This window comes from Tetrao urogallus (assembly GCF_951394365.1).
Source record: "Tetrao urogallus genome assembly, chromosome: Z".
Taxonomy (NCBI): Eukaryota; Metazoa; Chordata; class Aves; order Galliformes; family Phasianidae; genus Tetrao; species Tetrao urogallus.
Genome location: NC_136816.1, coordinates 38591837 through 38614400, shown reverse-complemented (window position 1 = coordinate 38614400; position 22564 = coordinate 38591837). Strand labels below are relative to the sequence as shown.

General features: G+C 38.9%; 1 protein-coding gene across 1 annotated transcript; it reads left to right on the top strand.

The window, feature by feature from the left end:
• Positions 1-3597: 3597 nt before the first annotated feature.
• OSTF1 (osteoclast stimulating factor 1) lies at positions 3598-21702 on the top strand (the record flags this gene model as incomplete). Its single annotated transcript, XM_079548665.1, has 10 exons — positions 3598-3631; positions 10878-10924; positions 11498-11548; positions 11637-11700; positions 17613-17666; positions 18103-18210; positions 18667-18716; positions 18832-18910; positions 19389-19487; positions 21644-21702. The coding sequence occupies 10 exons, from the start codon at positions 3598-3600 to the stop codon at positions 21700-21702; spliced, it is 645 nt and encodes a 214-aa protein (XP_079404791.1).
• Between the last annotated feature and the right edge of the window lie 862 nt (positions 21703-22564).

Below are 22564 nucleotides of genomic sequence, written 5' to 3'. Positions count from 1 at the left end.
ATGGTTTTGTCCAGAGTTAGATGTCACATAAGTTACTGAACTGCAGCCCAAAGGCAGACTCTGGATACAAACTATGAAGTAATATATAAGAGCAGTATTAAGACCAGAAAGATGAACTTTCTCATCTAGTTTCACATTCTACTTTCATTTAGTGTAGAAACTGAACCGCAGACTGCATTAACTGATGGAAGTCAGATTTCAGCTACAATTTAAGGTTCAGGACAATGTTCAGAGTAATACATTTTGCGATCATCAAGTATCAGAAGAGAGTAACTGATAATCAACTGTTTGTACCTAGTCTTGACCTGGAATAGAACACTGGCAGAAAGTAGAACTAGGTATAGAAGTTCACACAACTAAGCTGGCACGTTGAGCCAGCAGTAAGTCTGAATTTGGAACCATTCTGGTCTCTGTGTAAGACCTGACATGAGATAAAGGTGTCTGGACCAGACCCAATCTTATCCAATTTGGCACATAATAAGGAAAGAGACACGATCGTTAAGATACCCAATCAGTTAGTTATTAATGTGAAAGAAAAAAAAATCCATCAATACATAGAAAGTAATGAGGTTTAGCTTACGCCAGTGCTGCAATTCAAGAGACTTTCAACTGAGCTGAACTATTTGCCACTAGAACCAATGCAACTCTAGAAGATTAAAACAAGGAAAGGGAAAGACAAGCACTAGCTTCAGAGGTTTACTCATTCAAAAAGTTTTCTATTTTTATCTCAGTGAGCTGAGAGAAAGTGAAGTAAGGATTGCTCTGCATTGTTTGTTTACAACCTTGCTAAGAATAGACACAAAACAGGGGTGTTGCTTGCTTAGAAGAGACAGGGAACCAAGCTCAACACAATACAACCAACACAACAACAAGTCAGAGTTACTGACCATCATACAGCTTAAATCCACGCTCGTCTGTTTCTACTTCAGACTCTGGCTAAAGAGAAAAAACATTGCAGTTTTCAATTCTGCTTTCATAAGCGCTTACACAGGTCTGTTTTCTTCAGTTACAAAAATGAGGGCATACACACTTGTATACTAACTGATAAATTTGTCTTCAAAATTTAAATGCTGCATAAAGCTATTCAAATATAATACAAACACTTCATTTCATTTGTAACAACAAATCCTCCAAGTCATCGCTTTTAAGTTCACTAGAACTTCACCTTTAAGAAATAAAAACATGTTCAACCTCTTTAGCACAGAACTTCGATACTCATACAACAGTCTTGATTTTTCTTTCCTTTTTTTGGTTTAGGAAATGAAGAGCTACATACTCCTGCACAGCACTAGGGTTAACAAAGCAATAACATTAACTCTGTTAGCACACAGTATCTTCAGAAATGTATCCAGCATACACTCATTCCTTACTTTGAAACTGTATAAAATACAGTCAATTTATTTTGCTGAGCATACTCAATGATTTCGGCCACTGAAATTTGAATTACCTCAGTGCTGACAAAGTTAACATTACTTTAAGCAGCATCAATTTTAACAGTCCAATAACAGAGAACTTTAAAGGAGTAGAAATTATACTAACATTTACTCAAGAGCACTTCTATATATCAGGTCTGTCCATCAATACCATTACCTTAAAGAAGTCATCCTGAGAGATTGTATCACAATTTGGAAGCAGTTTCTTAAGCTTTTCTGCCAATGTTGTTTTTCCTCCATTTGTAACTCTGAGTTAGAAAACACAGATACTGCATCAGACAAGATCTCACTTTTAGACATATACAGACCTATGGTCATACACCTCTACATAGGTTTAGTGTAAATCACAGAGATGCCATTCGCTCCTCTCTCCCCCCACCTCCAAGAGGTTTATTAACAGTAAATACACTCTTGAAATTTTCTGGCAAGTTCTAACAGCTTTTAGAGAGTAAATATAACAGTGACAAGAAATAAACTAGAAGTGGTATCTGAGATCTCCAATAGAGGCAGGAATAATTTCTTAGGCGTTATACATTAAAAAAAAAAAAAAAAAAAAGGCCATAATATGCTGTATTTGTAAACTATTTTCAAAAATGATCTATGCAGAAGTACAAGTTACACCACAGTTCACTCTAAAAGGAAGACCAGTCTTGAGCTGCAGAGGAAATTTAATTTTCTAATACTTACCCTCCAAGGCCAATCACCAGTATTTTCATTGCTTGTTTTCTCTTCAGTTCTTCCTTTCCACTGTCAGAAACAGAGTCAGTGAAAACTCTCAATTCAGCAAAATCAACAGTGATTAATAACATAATAGTCATTAAGAAATTCTGGTTACAGATAAGACTTGTTTTCTGTCTTTTTTTTTTTTTTTTCTCCACAAACCTACTGTCAGAACCTCAGCTGCTTGTTGAAATGCTAACAAAACCCTCCAATACAAATGCTGTGTCACAGATTTCTATGTATTTTACCTTAGACAGTATTTAATGATTTGAGGAGAACTCTGAGAGATTCAGTGCTACCGCTACTGATTAGCACAGAAGTACCTGGAAAAAAATACAATCCTAGCTCAATCATTAACAGTATCCAAATGTAAACACGTGCTGAGGTAGAAAGACAAACAAACAACAAAACAGCTGTTAAAAAAAACACACCACCAACAACAGAAGACAGTGATGTGCTGAGGGAAGAAAGATGTTTAAAAAGTAACTCCTGAATTCCACAGTTCACTGTGTGTTCATGGCACTGGCTGTCAATGTGAAGAATGAAAACAGATTACCTGTTCTCACGATATGATCATGATCTGCAAAACATCTGAAACATGATCTGCAAAAACCCCAATGCTATTTTCAAACTAAACTGCGTTCTGGGGCATTAGCCTTTGCCCCACAGAAATGCTGCGGCACAGCCCAAGTAACACCTGGGCACACGTGCTGAGCTTTGGACTCAACTTACGTCACCAGCTATACCAATCTTAATCCCAATTTTCTGGAAAAAAAAAACAAACCAACCAACGAAACAAACAAAAAAAACCCAACCAAACATCAACTCTGCCTCCCTCAGAACAACGTACAACTCAAATGGCGAAGGCAAACTGGCCTCCAGCGTTGCAGCACACAACTCGGAAGTTACTCGGCCTCTTTAAAGAGCCGAGTGAAGTTCCACTGCACTCTCTCACAGAGCTGCCTCGGGCTGAGCATTAAACGTGCAACGACAGCATCCAAACGAGCCACCCCGCCCCAAGAGCTCCCACACGGGAGGTGCTGACCCGCGGGACGCTCAGCGCAGCTCAAACCCACGAACCCAACCAAAGCCCACCCCCTTGCCGCGCTCCGGCGGCCCGGCAATCAGTCCCGCCCTCTCCGACACCGCGCGGTCCGATTGGCTGCTCCTCAGGCCGCGCACCCCGATTGGCCGCCCTCCCCCCTCCCGTGCTCTTCCCACCAGGCAGAGGAGAGCGAAGAGCGGATTGGTTGCAGGGTGTTTCGGGGTGGTGCGGTGCTCGCTGCTGCCGCTGTGGGGCGCTGCGCAGGATACCGGCGCCCGCCCACCCCCTTCCTCCCCGCAGCTGTCGCCGCGCACCGTGCCCAGTAGCGCGGAGCGGCTCGCCCCGATCATCCCCACCGCCCCGAGGCACCTGCGCAGCCCGTCAGGTCCCGCCGCAGCCATGTCCAAGCCACCGCCCAAGCCCGCCAAGCCAGGTAAGGGAGGGTCCTCAGGACTAGGCCCGCCGCCCCCTCCCCTCCCCTCCCCGTCTTCTCGCTGTCAGCGCGGGCCGCCGCGGGCGCGGGTCGGCCCAGTGCCGGCTGACACGTGGACAGCGGGGGAGCTGGGCTAGGGCTGTCAGAACCGGCGGCCCCCGCCTCTCCCCGCCCCGCCGCCATTAACCTCGGCGCCGCCCGAGCGCTGCGGGTCTGTCCTCGGACACCCCGCGCGGAACTTCGCTTCTCAATACTCATAGCGAATCGCAGGGTTTTGTAAAAAAAAAAAAAAGCAAAACAAAGCACTGCTGACTGGGTTTAGGAGCACTCAGTCGGTCATCCCCCACCTTCTGATGTTCTGTTAAAGCCTCAGAACTTCTTTCATGTAACAGTTTGCTCCGGTCTTTCACCCACTGAGCATCTTTCGGAGTTGACTTGAAATAGCAAAAAGGCAGCGATAGGAGCCCCGGCACCGCGGTTGCCGCCGGGAAGGTGCGTAAAGAGCTGTGTGGGCTTCCGGGAGATGAGAAGGGTGTGGTGCTGCTTTTAGCAGCCAGATAGGCAGGAAGAAGAATTTTTTCCAGTCAAGGGGTTACTCAGTGTCCGATTTGCAAAATGATTGGTTAGGCTTAGCGTAAGAATCTTACGGAAGTCTAGGATTTACACTGTTCAGGCTTGCGGAGTTATCAGTCAGACTCATTCTACGTTTAACGCTGGGCATCCCCAGCTTGGCGGTGCACGCTGTGCTAAGACTCAGGCTGCTGACAGACAGGCTCTCTGTGTCTTACTGTCACATTGTCCTTTGGTTCGGTGGCACAGCAGGCTGGGCTGGTGCTCTGGCACTGCAGGGTTCTGCTCATCTTCAGGTTATTTTTCATGTTCTAATGAAGTTGCCGATCTGGTTTGCCACATGATCACTTGACGCAGCAAAAGGAAATGGATGGGAATAAATGACCGAAGAAGAAAGAGGAAGAGAATGAGACTTTCTTGGTAGTTACTCTTAGGGATCACAAAAGTCGTTTTACAGAGTCCCTCCATTTTGAAGAAGGAAAGTCTTTACAGATGCTATTGTTGATTTTTTTTTTTTTTTTTTTTTTTTCTTTTTCTTTTCTTTCTCCCCCTAAGCCATTTTCAGGAAGAGGCTGTCTTCTGGCTTCCTCCAAAATATTTTGTCTGTCTGCCTTTGTAATATCAGTTACACTTTTAACAGTGTCACTGAATTTCATGGAGGTTATAGACATTAAAGCGTACTGACTTAAAGACATGAACGTGGAGTCTGCGTGTGCTGAAACTAGAGTAGCATAATGCTCTGTTTGTTACCAACTTCTAGGCTGCAGGTGGGTAAATGTCTTGGTTCGTTTGCTCAAGCTGTGTTATTTTTTCTGTTGTCTTATATCCAGTCTGTAAACCGTCCTGGTCACAAAGCAGCAATCTACTTGCTGTGCCACAATTCAAGCAGATAGAAGGAAAAATAAGACTTGATGGTCAGCATTGAAGCAGATAGAAGAAAGAATAAGACTCTGGCTGCATCAGTCCTTTAAGAAATGTTCAGGAAGAAAACATGCTAACTGTGTGGGGATGGAAGGAGATAGAGCTGGTGGCAAGGAAGTGTATTTAGTATTATATTCATTTCTGAAGCTGTGAGTGCGTTCCTCACAGGGCTGTTGAAGATTACAATTACACATGAATGCCCAGATGGTGCTTTGAAAATGTGCAAAACAGGATGTTCTAAGGGGAAAAATATTAAGTATAGCAATGAGTGGGGTTTTCTTCAGTAGATTTTTATTTGATAGAAGGCTCTTTCATTGTAATAATGTGGCTGCAAGAGCAGTGTGTTGGGTTTCAGTTGTGAAGGAAAAGTTTTTGACATCAAAGATTCTAGACAATCTTTGACATTCTAGATTCTAGACAATCCTCTAACAACATTTGTCAGCTCTTGAGCCTGTATTCTGGGGCCTGTGGTTAGCCCTTGAGTAACAGGCTGTGAATGTTTTTCATGGCTTGGGGAAATTTTTAATTTCTAGCATTCTGAGACTTTCCTTTAAAACAAGCTTCTCACTTTGCTTTTCTGCTGGAGCTTTTTGTACTAGTTTGAAAGCTTTTCTTTTTCGTATTCAAACTTGCCATTGGAGATACAGAGGAGTGAAATGAGAGCTGAAAATAATTGAAGCTTTCTTCTACATCAGCATTATGCAAGAGTAGGATTTCCCCTCCATCCTTCAAAAGCTCTATTCATATCTCAAACAATATTATTCTTTTTAGAGTTCATTAACCTCCTAAACATTCTGTGTCTTATGTTAATTCTAATTATCAAAGTTACTTAAGTCTTTTGAACCTGACAAGCTGCATTGACTCCTGCTAGTGGACTCCTTGAATGATGGTGGTTATGCATTTTTGGCTAGGGCCTCATACAGTGTGCAGTAAGAGCTCTTAGGAAACTGGAAATGTTATTTTTTTCTTTACCTTTATTACTTTTGTGTTCTCCAGATAAAGTAAAGTTTGTTGATCTTGGGCTAAAGACTACACAACACTTAACTTTTACAGAGAAAGACAAGTCTTTGAAGGAAATTGCAGTTTTTAATGATTCCAGTTGAGAGGAAATGAGGAAGGAGGGAGCAAGTGTGTGTAACATAAAGGGACACTACCATAAAGTAGGTCTGTTGCCTTTGCAGCCTTTGCAGTTTTTCTAAGTTAAAAATAGAATTCTGAATATAAATACTTAGTTTTAACCAGAGTCAAGTTTCTTTCACATTACTGAGGTGAAGCAGAAGCTGTGGCAGTTGCCGTTGACAGGAGCGGAAGATCTGTGCTGAATGGCATCCGTAAGGTCTCAGCAGTCCATCACCCTGGGTTGTTTCCTTGTGTAGTCACAGAAGGGTTTCTGTTAGCTAGGGAGAAGTAGGTGTGTGAGTTTAGGTAATTATGCTGCAGCTGTGAGTTTATATGCAGGAGACATCAACAGAACTATTAAACAGCACAAATGTGAATGCTAAATTTGTACTTCTGACCCTAATCATTCAAATTACTGCAAGCCACGACAAGCCTCCTACAAGTGAAGGTGTTTTTTGTATTTGCAAAAATTAAACTAGTAATAGATAGATTTCAGCATCATACTGTGCTAGTCACAATTCGTTTGTGAAATTGTTCATTTCAAGTACAAAGTGAGTACACTCACATGCATTTTCTCTGAGAATAATCCTGAATTATGATTTTCTGTCTACAAATGCTGTGGAGCAGAAAGAACAAATGTGCTGTCAGGTGCAGCCTGTGACTGTTAGAGGGCTACCCTACCTTGTCATCTATGCTGGTAGTAGTCTGCTCTTTGGATTCTTTCCTGCGTGTCTCTAAACACCCCCCTTCCTGCTCTCCCATTTGCGTTCCTATGTGCTCTTCCCCTTTCTAAGTACTGCTGAAAAGTGGAAGGTGGCTTTCCAAACAGTGGGACCTCCTCTTTTCTGCCTCACTTAAAACAATACTTAAATGCTATTTAAATGCAATATCATACTCTGTTGTGCCTGTGTGCTGTGAGCAAAACTCCAAATTTAAAGCAGCAGTCTTGTAAAACATACTCCCTCTCTTTAGACCTTGAAGATCTGAGTGTAAAGTACTTTATTTTTCAGTTCCTGAAAAGTCAGGAAAAAGCTTCCATCTGCCCTTAATATTCTAAGAAAATGGCATGTTTTTGAAGATATGCCTATTGTGATAAAGACATTTCTTTCCTTACTAATGCAAAATGCAAGCATATTATGAAAGATCCTGATCTGTAGTTTATCCACAATACTACTTCATGACAAAACTTTTTGCCTTCCAAATGCTGTTGCCAGGTTATGTAGTTCTTTTATAGGGTCTCAGACCAGTGCCGAGTGCAATTCTTGCCAATGCACTTAGCAAAAAGAAGTCTTGCTTCAGAGAAAATAAAATGCATGAATTGTGTTCTGGGAGGACACTCTGAAACTGACATTGACCCTGGAACTGGCATACAAACATCTAAATAAATAATGCTAGCCAAGAATCAGCCTTCTTTCTTTCACAGACGAAAGCAAGTAAGAAGAGAGTAGGAAGTAGTTTGTAAAAGAGGGAATTTAAATGGCAGCATCTTATGATGGCCTAAAAAGCCGAGGTAAAAGAACAGAAGGGATATGGGGAGAAAAATCCATCACTGAGCAATTAAATCCTTTTTGCAGAGACACTTAGCACATCTTTGAAAACAACCTTTTGTTATGCTGCAATTAATTAAACATCAAACTGATAGGAGGAAACAAAATGTTTCTGATTGTTGAGAAAACATTTTTTAAATTTTGCACTGTGAATCCTGACAGCAATCAGTACATATCAGAAGCTGCATTTTTTTTTTAAACTGTTGTTACTGTTTAGTCACTCCATTCCTTTATTTTCGTGGATTTAATTTGCTATTCATTGTGCTGACAAATCAGCTTTACCCAAGAGAGGGCTCTATGATAAATCTGAGTTGCATGTTTGCTTTCCTAATTATTTTGTAGGAGAAGTTGTCCTACAGAATTCAGATGGGTTTTAGGACAAGTCACCTCACTGCATTGCTGAGTGAGAGTTTGGTAAACTGTGGCATGGGGAGTTCCTGTGCCTTGCTCTATGTCAGCGTAATATGTGTAATATCTTTTTTTTTTGTCAGATAGTTGCATTGCAGATGTTTAATGCAAATCCTTTGAGAAGGGAAAAAGACTTGTGGCAGAAGTATGGGACTGAAAAGGACTATTCAGATTTGTCCCTGCAATGAGGAAAGTATTTGTTGTGGGACATATCGCTGCACTATGCCTTGATTGATTTTATTTTTTGAAGGGATAGTCTTTATCTATCTAGAAGGTAAAGTCGTGGCTGTTTGCCCGGTATCTTGAAATACCAAAAATACACAGTTCCCCTTGTTTTCGTTATTTTCTTACAAATACATGGTTGGGAGGTATTGTCTGTTAGCTTTGCAAAGTTCAGATCACTGCTTTTACCTTAGTTCTCTGTCCTACAGGAATCTCACAAAGTGGTGAATGGATGAAAGTCACTTCCTGACTGTGAGCTTATTAATTCCAAAGGACACCAGCCAGTGAAAGCTGTAATTTTGACCACGTGCCTGGGGATGTGCATCGCTAAGTGGAAGTACTTGTATTCAAGTGAATGTAGTTACTCACAGGTCTAATAAAAGACAATTTATTTCCAGAACAGGGATACTAGTTTAATATTCCCTCTTAGTCCTTATGTTTTGCTGTTTTAAATATTCCAGACTGGTTTGTTTTGTTTTTTTTGCATTAAAAAAAATTTCTGTGAAGTAGTAAGTCTTATTGTTCTTAGCTCTTAAATTCACCACCATAAGCAGGCTTTAGTATCTATCAGTAAATATTTAAAAGATAATTTGAAAGTGCCAGAAATTAGTAGTGCTTAATTTCCAGATGAAGTGCTGTAAAATTAAAGTTAACCAGATCTGCAGTTTTGTAGATACAGATACAGAGCAAAGTGTTTTAGAATATGTTGTGCTGTGATATCTTGATGTTTGGGGAAGTAGGTCTTATTTCTGTTGTAAATTATAGTGCACACACATAAAGCAAATTGTCTATAGTTTAAACAGTGTTTCAACAGTACTTTTATCTGCATTTCATTTCTTCTTTTCTAGTTTTCTAAAACTATTACAGATGCAGTATGTTATTACCAGAATTGTATACTGTACACACAAATCTAAATTTCTTGCTTTTCCTTGTCTTCTGTCATCTTCTCATTTCCCCTTTAAATGTTTTTTATCTTCCCTTTTAGTCTCCAGTTTCTCCTTTTACTTAAATAAAACCTTGAAAATTGGTGGATGATGGTTGAAATCATTAAAGGATTTAGTATGCAGTTCTATCATAAATTGTGCCATCACATTTATAAGAAAGCCTAGGAGAAGGAACAGTATCATATACCATCCACCCCTTAATGCCACACCTCCTGGTTTGTCATCTCTTCTTTGTCTGTCTTTTTGTTTTTGTTCCTATTTGTTCTTGTTTTTAATTGAATTCCAGCCACAATGTGGATGCTTCATTCTAAAGCTCTTAGAGTGTGAGGTATTACTGTCTGGTTTGTTTGTTTGTGCTCTTGGTCGTTTTCACATAGGTAATGAATAAGAAAGGTTTCATGCTTTTAGCTGCTGCCATAGTGCAGGCATTTAGTTTCCAGGGCACATGCCTGTTAAGTGTTGAACCCTTTATGTCTAAGATATGGCTGCTGTGTGAAAGTGCACCAGTAAAGCCAAACTGAAATCTTACGGTGTTACTCAAAAATAACAACTGCTTTGATTATAAGTTAACCATACAACATGTAAAAGTACAGCTCAAGAACCTCAATTACTGTGTGGTTTACTTGCATCACTGTGATATTCAGAAAGAAACTACAGAGTTCAGACTGCAGATATTTCAAAACAAATAAAAATCTGTACGGAGTTCAGGAGTTCAGTTAATAGAATTATGTAGTGTACATGTTTCTTCTCCTGTTCATCTTCTGCTTTGTAACCTTGAAATAGACCTATACTGAATATTTTAAACGCTTATAGGGATGCATCTTTTGCAATTAATGAAATTAGACTTCTATCTCTTCTTTTTTTTTTCTGGGCGTGGATGCTGTCACCCTATTTGAAATAAACGTTGTCTACTTAGAGGTATTGTAAACACTATAGTTTATTTCGTGCATCTGAGCAGAATATCATAACTTCTGTACCTGATATAAATAGGACTTGCTGACCGTTTGTCATTTTTCTTCAAATCCTTCAGTGATTGCTGTGTCATTGCATTATTTTCCTGATTAATAACAATTACAAATGAATATGGGGATGTATGGCAGACATCAGTCATTGTTTTGTTTATTTTTTTCCTTAATTCTGAAGCATTTAAGATGCTATTAAGAAAAAATATGTATGGCTTATATTGTTGCATATGATTGAAACAACACTTTGCATCAGAAATCAGTGGCAGTACTTACAGTGACTAGGGTGGTGAGCCATGAATGCAGTGTAAGATGTACTGGACAGGCAACATATACTTGTCTGATCAGTTGACGCATTTCCTCAGAACCTATGCTTTTTGTTTGACTGTTTTCATCATCACTTTCATTGCTATGGGCATGCCACAGACTCATTCAGCAAGCAGTTTTAGGAGTTAAGGAATTTACTTGTATATGGGTTCCGTATATGGGTGCAATGTGTTTAGACAATGTTAATCATATTTATTTTTTCTTTTTTTTTCGTTTTTTTTTTCAGGACAGGTTAAAGTATTCAGGGCCCTATATACATTTGAGCCTAGAACGGTAAGTATATTTAGATTATAGGGATTGGGAAGACTAATTTTTAAACTTATCCATAATAACACTTATCTGTGATGAGGTTGAACTATCAGATTTGCTGTACTGCTTCTTCAGTGAAGAAGTCTGTTGAAGGATACTCATTGTATAAATATAACTTTATAAAGTATATATAATAATATATATATTATATAATATATAATATAAAGTATAAATATGACTTTTCTTCTAAAGGCAACAAGGGTAATTGAGAACTGAGAGAGTGTTGATAGTCTGGGACCAGCCAAGAAAGGGGAAGAAGTTAACAAACATGGGATATATTTCACTGCTTTTGTTGCACAGGACTCAGTAGGAAAGGCTACAGTCTGTCTTTAGCATTCAGGGAGATCAAAGGTATGAAAAGTTGGCTGCAGGCAAGTCAAACAACAGACAGTCAGGCAGTTATCCAGTTTCTGTAGAACTGGAGGTGTTAATATTTTGAAGGAAATGCTCAGTATATTCTACTTTTTACAGGTGCTTATTCTATCTAAGTACAAATATTCGTATTTCTGTTTACCTTTTTTATTTTTTTTCTTTAAGCCAGATGAACTGTACTTCGAAGAAGGTGATATCATTTACATCTCAGACATGGTGAGTCTGACACATCCCATACACATATGTCCAAATGCTTCTGAGATGCAGTATATCCTTTTTAAACTCTTCTCTCCTTTCTCTCCAGAGTGATACAAATTGGTGGAAAGGAACTTGCAAGGGGAGAACTGGACTAATTCCAAGCAACTATGGTAATGTCTAGAATATTTTCCTTTGGTAAGATTACTTACAATCAAACGAAATGGCTATATGAAAATTACTGATATGCTTACTTTCAGAAACTGATAAAAATGCTGGCATTCAACAGTACTCTACCAGAGTATTTCAGAATATTTCTACAATATCACTTATCGCCATCCATCAGCAGCATACAGGCCATGAGTTTGCCAAGTGTTTGTTTCTGGATGTGCATGTGAAAACAGACAACCTTAGGGAGAGGAAGAACAAAAATAGAGGAGAGTTCAACAGAGTATACACAAAGCTCGTAGCCTTATATTCTTCGTATCTGTGATGAATGTATTCTCATTTTTAAGATTTTTCTCATCAGCAGTATTTGTTCAGTCTGTATGTTGTTTTTTCTAAGTAAACGTAATGATAGGCAGGCAGAGCTTTCAGTGACTCGGAGATCAAGAAGTCTGACACAGCATGGGGTGGCTTCTTACCAAGCTAATCAATAAATCAATACTCAAATTGTTAAGTAAGCTCTGTATATAGACAGCAATCTAAAGCAGATGGTAAGCAACTCTGTAGATACTACTCTGTTACTCAGTTTGTTTTTATTGTTGTTGTTGTTTGGTTGGTTTTTTTCCCTCACTGTTCTGTTGCCATTTATTGCTTTTTACTGAAGTTGTTCAGCTACAGAAAATTCTGCTTTGACAGAACTGCAATTGCTTTTTCATGTTCAGCTAAAATCGCTTTGAAAAGCCACAGATGCAGTTAACACAGTTCTTTAAAGTCCTCCCCGGAAATGTAGGCAGAATAGCCATGTCACATGACAGATTGCATCAAAACTGTTATTATTTTGGTAACAGTGTGGTTGCTTTGTGTTGTCGTTTCTTCACCAGGAGACACAATGGTAGCAGTGCTATGATTCCCTGCCTATGATTCCCAGGAACAGATAGGCAGAGATATGAGTGGAAAGCTATAATGCAATTGTTTGGACTCTGGCATGCAGTTTCATTTTTAGAAAAACTTTGTGACTTCTGGACTGGCTGTACTCTTGCCATCTGCCAGAGCAGTTGCTGTTATACAGGATAATGATTTAAATATACTTACCTGTGTTCTTATTTCCTTTGGATGTTGCAGTGTGCTATATTTAAGCCAACAGCTATTTCTATCTGTGTTTCTACTGTGATCATTTTGGAAAACTCCTATTGAAAAATTATCTGAGCAACATTTAGCTTCTGTCAGCTTTGGTGAGACTGTACCTGGAGTACTATGTGCAATTCTGGGCTTTGCCATACAAGAGAGGTATGGGCATGCTTGTGAGTGTCCAGCAAAGGGCCATGCAGATGATGAAGGGACTCCACACCTGTAAGGAAGGGCTTAAGGAGCTTCTCTTAGAGAAGGTTCACTTGGGTCCTTATTAGCATGTATGAATACGTGAAGGCAGGCTGCAAAGAAGATGGAACTGGGTATTTTACAGTGGTGCCTAGTGCAAGGGCCACAGACAGGAACATTAGGTTCCCTTTTGAACATCAGGAAGCACTTCTTTAGTGTGCAGGTAACAGAGCATTGATACAGGTTGCCCATTGAGGTTGTAGTCTCTTCCTTGGAAATCTTCAACAGCAGCCTGAACATGGGCCTGGGTGCCCTGCTCTGGATCTCCCAGCTTGAGCAGAGAGGTTGAACCAAGTGACCTCCAGAGGTTGGTTCCAACCTCAAGCAGTCATTGATTTTCAGGCCAGAGAAGTGTATGTGCATTTGCAAAAATTTAATGTGTAAGCAGAACAGAAGTCTATGTAAGAACTAAAAATGAAAAATACTGGAAATCTGTCTTCTTTAAACAGAGAGCGCACAATGCCCCAAAGCCTCTTTCGTTGGCTATCGCAGTAAGACAGCCTAGATTTAGTCTTAACTGTATAAACATTCTACCTTCCTGGTGAAGTTCTGTGCTCCTCTGCAATCTTTTTGAGAAAAGTGGAGACAAACATGGAAATACTTAGGCTCTGGTGGGGCCTTGTGCTCCATCTGCTGGGCTTGAAGAAACACTTTTTAAGACATTGAATAGAAAAGCTGATGAAGCCAGAATCAAATGCATGAAAAATACTTATTACTGAACTCTTTATAACTGAAGTTTTACAAGAACAAAATTATTTTTAGCTTTCTGCCAGTGATACTAGTATTGCTGCTTTGTAGTACAAGCACTATTCAGTGTCACTGGGGCATTTTATTTGTTTGATGGCTGTCTGCTCTGGGACCATCTTCTCTGACTCTGTATTGACTAGATGGAACGGCCTCAAGTTATGCCAAGGGGGATGCAGGTTGTACATTAGGAAAATCTTCTTTGAAAGAGTGGTTGTGTGCTGCAGTGAGCTGCCCCGGGAGGTGGTTCCTGGAGATGTTCAAGAGGCTTTTAGATGTTGTACTGAGGGACATGGGTTAGTGGGAAATACCGGTGATAGGTGGATGATTGAACTGGAGTATCTTAGAGGTCTTTTCCAACCTTGATAATTCTCTGATTCTGTGTATTGTGATTCTGTTCACTGTTTACACTAACTTGAAATATTGGTATCTAACATGCATATTTTATTTTATTCACAGCTATAGGCAGAAATGTGAAATGTTGCAATTGCAAATTGTTATGGGAGGAATATACACCAAAGTAAGAAAAGGTCTGGATAGGTCACGATTTTCCTTAGTATTCCATTTTTTGTAGCTAAAGTATGTTATATTTACCCGCTTTGCACCTGATGGTAATGGCAGTTTGATCTGAGAAACATACTCTTATGTTGTCCCAGCCTTTTTAATAAACTGCAGAGCAGGGTTTTGGAGAGCCTACTCGTCTCAGATTGAACCCTTACTAGTTACAGATATTTCTACGTAAAAAAATTTTTAAAAAGGAGTTGCCAAATCACAGCCTGACTTCCAAATGTTCCACTGCACTGTTCATTTTCTTTTTGCTGTTGCAACAGGACACTGACCGGGAACTGATGGGTACTGTTCCCTAGTAAAACCTAAAACTTGTGAGATGAAGCAAAGATCTGCAGAAGCCTGAACTTCCATCTATATTCTTTGGTTAAGCAGTTTTGATCCTCAGATCTCCTCTAAGTTTTCCAGTGAAAATGAAAACCTCTGTAAAATAAATTGTAATGCTATTGACAGTGGGTTTTTTTAGCTACCCTCTAGATAACCCTTGCAAATAATTATCTCGTAACTACAGATGGCAGTCTATAGGTTGAAAGGCCTAGCTGCTTGCATCTGCTTAAAAACATCTTACAACTGTAGAAAGGCATGTAACAACTGAGGTAGAATATTACCAGATTTCCACTGACCTGCAGCTGTTGACCAATTCAGTGCTGCTGTTTGAAGTTTTACAGACTGTTCTTTGAATTGCTTTTCCGTACACAATATATTGAATTTTATCTGACTAGTCTTGGCATATCCAGCCTACAGGTTGCATGCAGCCTGGCATAGCTCACAATGCAAGACCATGCTTCATAATGGCAGGCTGCCCCAAGTGCCCACCCATCTCTTGGAAACAGTCAAACCACTGATGTATGGTCAGCTCTGTTGGGATTGAAACGAAGGCATGGAGGGGGCAGAGGGCTGAATCTGCCTCTTGCTCCCACCACATGCAGTCAGCTGCCTCAAGCCCCGTGTGTGTTATGCGTGGCACATGCTTGTGCTGCTTGTTGAGAAAAACACAGTGATTTCCAATGCTTGTATCTCAGCCTGCCATTGCGTCTCAGACGCAACCAAAACACAGTAAAAGAAAAATTTTGAATGAAGGGAGTAAAACAAACTATGGACAGATGAGTATTTTTTTGTCAAGACAAATAGTATGACGCTATGCTTAATTTGTAAGAAAACTCTCAGTTTTCAAAGATTACAATTTGGAAAGACATTAGCTGCAGAAACCTGCTACATATATGGCTGAACTTGCCATTTTCTTTAGAGGTATTGTTGATGAATATATTGCCACTGAATAAATGGTTTCTTTGATGCCATTAAAAGACACGACTAAATCTCTTTGTCTGTATGAAGCAGTAAAAAATTACATTAGAGTGATTTTCCTGAACCCTTGTAATGTATGCAGTACAGCTACCAACATTGCCTTGGGGATAGTTGGTAAAAAGTAGAAATTTATAAGATTAATAGAAGATAATGCAGTTGCCACGAGCAACTCACATTTGATGAAATGTCATTGTGTCATGCATCCAGAAAATTTGTGTGAAAGCTTTAAAAATGGATAATGCCATACAGGTCATCATCAAAGCTGTGAATTTCATAAAGTCCAGTGGACTGAAGCGTGGCCAGTTCAGGAGTTTTTTAGAAGTATGGATACTGATTGTCAGGGCATCTACCGTTCTGAAGGAAGGTGGCTATGTTGGGGTGAAATGCTAAAAGATTGTATGATTTGCAAAGTGGAATCAAAAGGAAAATTTGTGCCTGAACTTGAAGATGAAGAAGGGTTCATAGAGCTAGCATTTTTGGTGGATTTAACCACTTGTTTAATCAAATTCAACATGCATTTTCAATTTGAAAATCAACTTCTCTGTTTCAAATGATTGCACTGTTCAAAATGAAACTTAAATTATGGCAAGCTCAGATTATGGTAAATAATTATGTGCATTTTGATGTGTTGGCTAAACATAGACCCGTGAAAAATATGCAGCCTTGCTTTCAGTTTTGATAAAGTGATTTGAACATAGATTTCAAGATTTCCAAAAAGATAAATCTTCTTGTATATTTGCAAATCCATTTTTAGTTGATGCAAATATATTGCTGCACATTTTCAAAAGGAATACATATAGTTGCAATCTAGCATTCAACTTAAAGGAAAATCTGTCTATGTCTCTTTACTATGATCAAAGGGCTGGAACACTTCTCCTATGAGGAAAGGTTGAGGCAACTGGGCTTGTTTAGCTTGGAGAAGAGAAGGTTAGGGAGAGACCTCATTTAGGCTTTCCAGTACTTGAAGGGAGTGTATGAACAGGAGGGGGAATGACCGTTTACAAGGGTGGATAGTGATAGGACAAGGGGGAATGGTTTTAAACTGAGACAGGGGAGGTTTAGGTTAGATAGTAGGAGGAAGTTTTTCACACACAAAAGGTCACTGACACACTGGAACAGGTTGCCCAAGGAGGCTGTGGATGCCCCATCCCTGGAGGTATTCAAGGCCAGGCTGGATGTGGCTCTGAGCAGCCTGGTCTGGTGGTTGGTGACCCTGCACACAGCAGGAGGGGAGTTGAAACTAGATGGTCATTGTGGTCCTTTTCAACCCAGGCCATTCTATGATTCCACAATACTAGACTTTTGTAAGACCTGCTTTAACAGAGAGAAATATCTTGTGGTTCACAATCACACCGTATTTACATCATCACTTCTTGGCAATGTATACATTTGTGAACAACGGTTATCGAGGTTGAATAACAGGAAGAGTAATATTTCATCAAAAATATCTAACAAAGGTCTTCACTTTTTGAGAGTTCACTGAGAATTGCAACCATTTCCATTGAACCAGACATTGATGCATTAGTTTCATGAAAACAAGGTAAAATATTTCACTAGTTTTATGTTTTTGTTGTTGTTTTTTTATGTTTTAATAACACATATATGTTATTTTATATATTTATAATGTTATATATTTTATATATATATATGTAATGTATGCATAGAATAAGTGTTTGTATATATATGAAGTTTTGTTACTTATGTACATGAGTTCTGTTGCATGGTTTGTATGTAGTCCAAGACAGTTCCTCTTCACTTACTGCAGCCCAGGCAAACCAAAGGGTTGGACACCCATGGTCTAGTCTTATCATTCAGAAGTCTTCATGTATTACTGGCACTTCCAGAACTAAGAAAAAGCTTTATTTCCATGCAGATATCAAATATCCTGTTTCAGACTTAATAGAATTTATTACATGTTTTATTTCAGTGGCAGAACAAGCAGAGTCTATTGATAACCCACTGCATGAAGCTGCCAAGCGAGGTAAGTGTGATTTGGATTTTGGTTGTGTCATGCTAATGCTAAAAAACAGTTTGTTTTGTGCTAAAATATCAAATATATCTAGGATGGGGATATTTTGTCTGTTTTGGTTCCCTGGTGTTTTGACCTAGCTATCTAGTGAAGTATTGCATCTTTCAGAAGCTGGTTTACAGCCTGGTAGAATTGCCACTAAATATGACGTGATTGTATGCGCAGCAAAAATGGGCTGGTGTTATCCATTTAACAATGCAGGTACCTGAAGATCTCCTGGGAGTGGAGTAAGAAATGCTTGTTATGAACTAAACTGATTGTTTTACAAGTCGTAACTCTTGCTGGTAATAAACCTTGTTTGTTCATAGAACAGAGAGAACTGAGTGTTTTAAATTATTTTGTTAACTTTTTAAAGAAAAATAATCAGTAAAATGGAATTTTTTTTCAGGCAACCTAAGCTGGTTGAGAGAGTGTTTGGATAACCAAGTTGGGGTCAATGGCTTAGACAAAGCTGGAAATACAGCTCTGTATTGGGCATGCCATGGAGGCCACAAAGGTATGAAAGAATTAATTTCAAATAAGTGACTCCTGATTTTCTTGCCTTTTTTTTAGACACATTGATAAAGTTACTGTGCTGAAATAAAGCCAGGATTTTCTTATGCTATTCTGTTTTTTTTTGTTTGTTTTTTGTTTTTTTTTTTTTTTAAGAATTAAAGCGAAGTTCAGATCTGTCAAATGCTATGTATTTTGTTGCTGCTGTTGGAGGGATCATTCTAATCACTGTAACTGTTAGAAGCAGAGTGGCAAGAAGGACAGACCAAAAAAAAAAGTGTTGTATATTTTGTTGTAGTGTTTCATGGTGACTGATGGTTGTTTTCTCAATGTTTTCTGGCTTTTAGAGATTTTCATTAACTGATTGGATCTTTCTTTCATTGAATTTTAACTAAGATACTCTGTGCAAACAAGCACAGTTTGTTTCCACTAAACTCCTATTTTTCTCTGTTCTCTGCAGATATAGTGGATGTTCTCTTTACACAAGCAAACCTAGAGTTGAACCAGCAGGTAGGACCCTTACACTAAAGATGTGATGCTATTAATCCATGGTGCAAGCCAGAAGTTTTTGGTTTTTTTTTTTTGCTGTGTTTTAATCCTGTTGCTTTTCCCTCTAACTCCACAGAACAAATTGGGAGACACAGCTTTGCATGCTGCTGCATGGAAAGGTTATGCAGATATTGTAGAGATGCTGCTGGCAAAGGGTAAAGATCTTCACCAAGATTTCAACAATTTGTATGGCAGACTAGCTTCCTGAATGTTTATTAATGTGTGTTTTTTAAACTCCTTTCCTATAACTCAGGTACAGTCCTTAGCCAGCTTGCCTGCCTGATTGTATAAGCCTTGCAGAAAACTTGGCAGCTGTTTGAGAAATGGAAATTTTTTTCTGCTCCAGATAAATTTTATACTGCCTTATAGACAAAATTAAGAACTTAACCCTAGAACAGAAGTTCCATTTGCTTCCTGAAATGGGAGGCAGAACAGCCAACAATTTCCCCAACCAACTGTAGCTTATGGAAGAGCATCCTTAGCTTTTAGTCTGCTTCAGATCAGTCCACAGATGAGATTCCTTTGTCCGTTAGTCTGAGTGGTTTTACCCATGCTACTGAAAATCTTCTCATAATACCATTGCTTAAGATGTACCTGGACACTAAGTCATGATGGGAATTTTCTGTTATAAAGGGGCAAGAACAGATCTGAAGAACAATGAGAAGAAACTGGCTTTAGACATGGCAACCAATGCAGCTTGTGCTTCACTTCTTAAGAAGAAACAGACTGCAGGTATTTCTGATTTTTCTTCCAATATGTTTTTCATCTCTTGAGGACGCTTACAATTTAAACTAAATATCAACATATTGACAGTTGTAATAACTACTTTGGAGACACGCAGGATAAAAGTTTGTTTGGAAGGGTCTATTTGAATGGGATAGTTCAGCAGAGCTGTGATAGAGGCCTGTGGTTCATAACATTCAGTGTTGCTGACTCCCTGCAAAATTCCATCTTTTGTCAGCAAGAGTCAAAGGAGTTTGTTGTAGAAACAGTAAGGGCTATTCAGAAGAAAAGCAAGGATGGAAACAAACTTCCTTTAAGAGTACTACACTGTAAGAAACAGGGTGTGAAACAATATGGTTTGTGCCTTCTTAATCACACCTGTTACTCCAAACTAAGCCAACATCAACAGAAACTTCTCTTTTGTTTTCTTTTTGCTCCTTCTAAAATTCCTTATTCCTGTATTTCACCAATTTGACTCCCCAATAGAGAAAAAGAAAAAATGCTTACATTTATCAGAATAGTCTCACTGCCTCCCAGTGGTGTTCATCCCTTCTAATAGCACACTGACTGTGTTTAAAAACAAACTAAGCAAATGAAAAGAACAACAACAAAATCCTGAAAAGGAGATACAAGGCCACTTTAAAAACTTTAAAAAGCTGAACAAGGACTGAATTGCGATATGCAGTCTAGCAACTGTACCACTGTATGGAAGGCATGAGAACTGAAGGTATACAAACTTGTGGATAAACGATGGAATAGCTGAAGGGAGCTTTAGAAGGCTGATGATCAGTTGCAGCAAAAATAGCAGCCAGTTTTTTGATAACAAGAGGTATTACCTCTTGTTATCAAATAGAAAATGTTGACAACATTGACATCAGTTTTGACTTGGAAGAAAGCAATTACAACTAGGAGCAAGCTTTCCTATGTTTCAATACAAATATTTTTTTCTAATGATAGCTAATCCTGTTTGGAGCACTGACTTCATTTTTTTCTGTCTGTTAGAAACACATTTGATAATGGGAGTATTCTTAGTTCTAATGTCCAAAATAATTGAATTAATGTTGTGTTTCCTGGCTGTAGAAATACTGCCTACTTCTACTGCATTTGCATCACTCGTCAATTATTTTTGTTTCATAGCTGACTAGTTTTTAATCCTTTGCACTTCTTCTGGCAGACTCTGATATTCTCACACTGTGTTTTCAAGTTTGCCTTATTATGAGAGTTGATGTCAGTTTTAACTGCAGATCCATTTTAGCTTCCTTACTTATTTCTCTCTGTTAGTTTGGTCTTTTATAATCTCTGACACCACTGGACCATGTACTTTTCTCTTATTCTGTATTATCTTAGTCATTTGTATTAGTTTCTTTTTTTCTGTGACTCTTGATTCTACATTTTAGTGTTTCAAGCATCTGTCAATTTGAAAAGGATCTTTTTCAAAATTTCAGTCCTGTTGCAGTAGTTTACGTGTCCCCATTTTCAAATCTGTTCCTATTCAGATACAGCTTATATCACAGTCCATCAATAAAATATTTTGTTTGCTCTTTGAAAGGTTATTTTACCACCACTCAAATGTGTTGTTTTGTGTATAAACGCACACATTCTTGTGTCATAACTGTTAAAGAATATCCTAAGAAATGAGATCTAAGATACACTTGAAAACACAAGTAAAAAAAAAATAATGAGGAAAGAGAAGACAGTAGATGGAATGTATTCAATTTTGTGTTAAAAATGGCAGCCAACTAAGCATTTGGAAGAAAACTGTGGAGTTGTCTGTCAACTCGGTCATGCTTTTGTTCGCACTTTAAAGATAATGTATACAGAAAATAAAATTAGCAGCAGCTCCGCTGCAAATCTTCTATAGAGCCAGAAGATGGCTCCTGAGAGTCACTGAGAACCGACTAGGAGGTGTGGACTGGCTTAGTCACTGAATGAAGGGCTGTGGCGTCGCTGCAGACCTTACTGAAGAACTCCATGTTTGAGATACAGATCTTCAGCCCCAACATCCGTATAGTGCTAGCATAACTAAATGATACATGAATCAGTTTTCTCATATACTAATTGTCAAGCACTGTAAATCAGTGGGGAGTTTGTTTTGTTTTGTTGTTGTATTTGAGGCTTTGTCTAATTTTTATCTCAGACTAAAAGAAAACTTTGTTTCTTTCCAGGTACAGCTCGAACATTAAGTAATGCAGAGGAATACCTTGATGATGAAGATTCTGATTAGCTTTTTTCATTCAGCCTAGAGAACTACAACCTATGTTCTTATTTCATTCCCAAAGCATATCTTTACAACTATAAAACTATCTTACTTAGAGTACTGCAGTCTTCCAATTTAGCATATAAGTGAGAATGAAGTAATGCTTTCCAAAGTAATAATCTTCATGCGTATCAGAAGATGCCACATTTTAGATCAGAGTTCCTTTGGAATTATCTGACAGGGGATGTGTGGCATAGCCTTACCTCTCTTATCTATTGAATGGACAGAGGAACAGTCTTCCAAACGCGCAGTTTTCATCTCAGACCTTCCCAGCAAGTGCCTTGCATCTCTGGAATAATACTCTTCAAACTTAAAAGGTCCCTCTGGGACAGCAGGACACCCATGCTAACATTCCCCAAAGCTTCTGCAGGAATAGGTTCCTTTGTGCAGTGAGACAGGCATGAATGAAGTTGCTGCTGTAGAGAGAGACCATATTCTACCCACATGGAGCCAGCAAGAAAGCATACAAATTTATAGCTTTGAGTATTCTTTTTTTTTTTTTTCTGTCCCTCTGAGTATAAGGGATAGGGAGATCAAGGTCTGCCCCTGGATGCTCTTTCTTTTGTACTGTTATGGGCCCTATTCCTGAAATGTAAACTCAGGTGTAATAATTGCTTAAGTCAGTTTTGCTTGAGAAATACACTTAATTTTCAACTTAGTGACTTGATTATTTTGCTTTTTGAAGTGCATTTTGTTGAAACTGTCTGTAATGAAAGGAAGACTGAATATTTTTCTATTTATCCTGCCTACAATTTGTTTACTGATCTCTTGCTTTTATTTTTTAAGTGCCCTTATATATATTTTGTCCTAAATTACCTCAAAGCTTAAG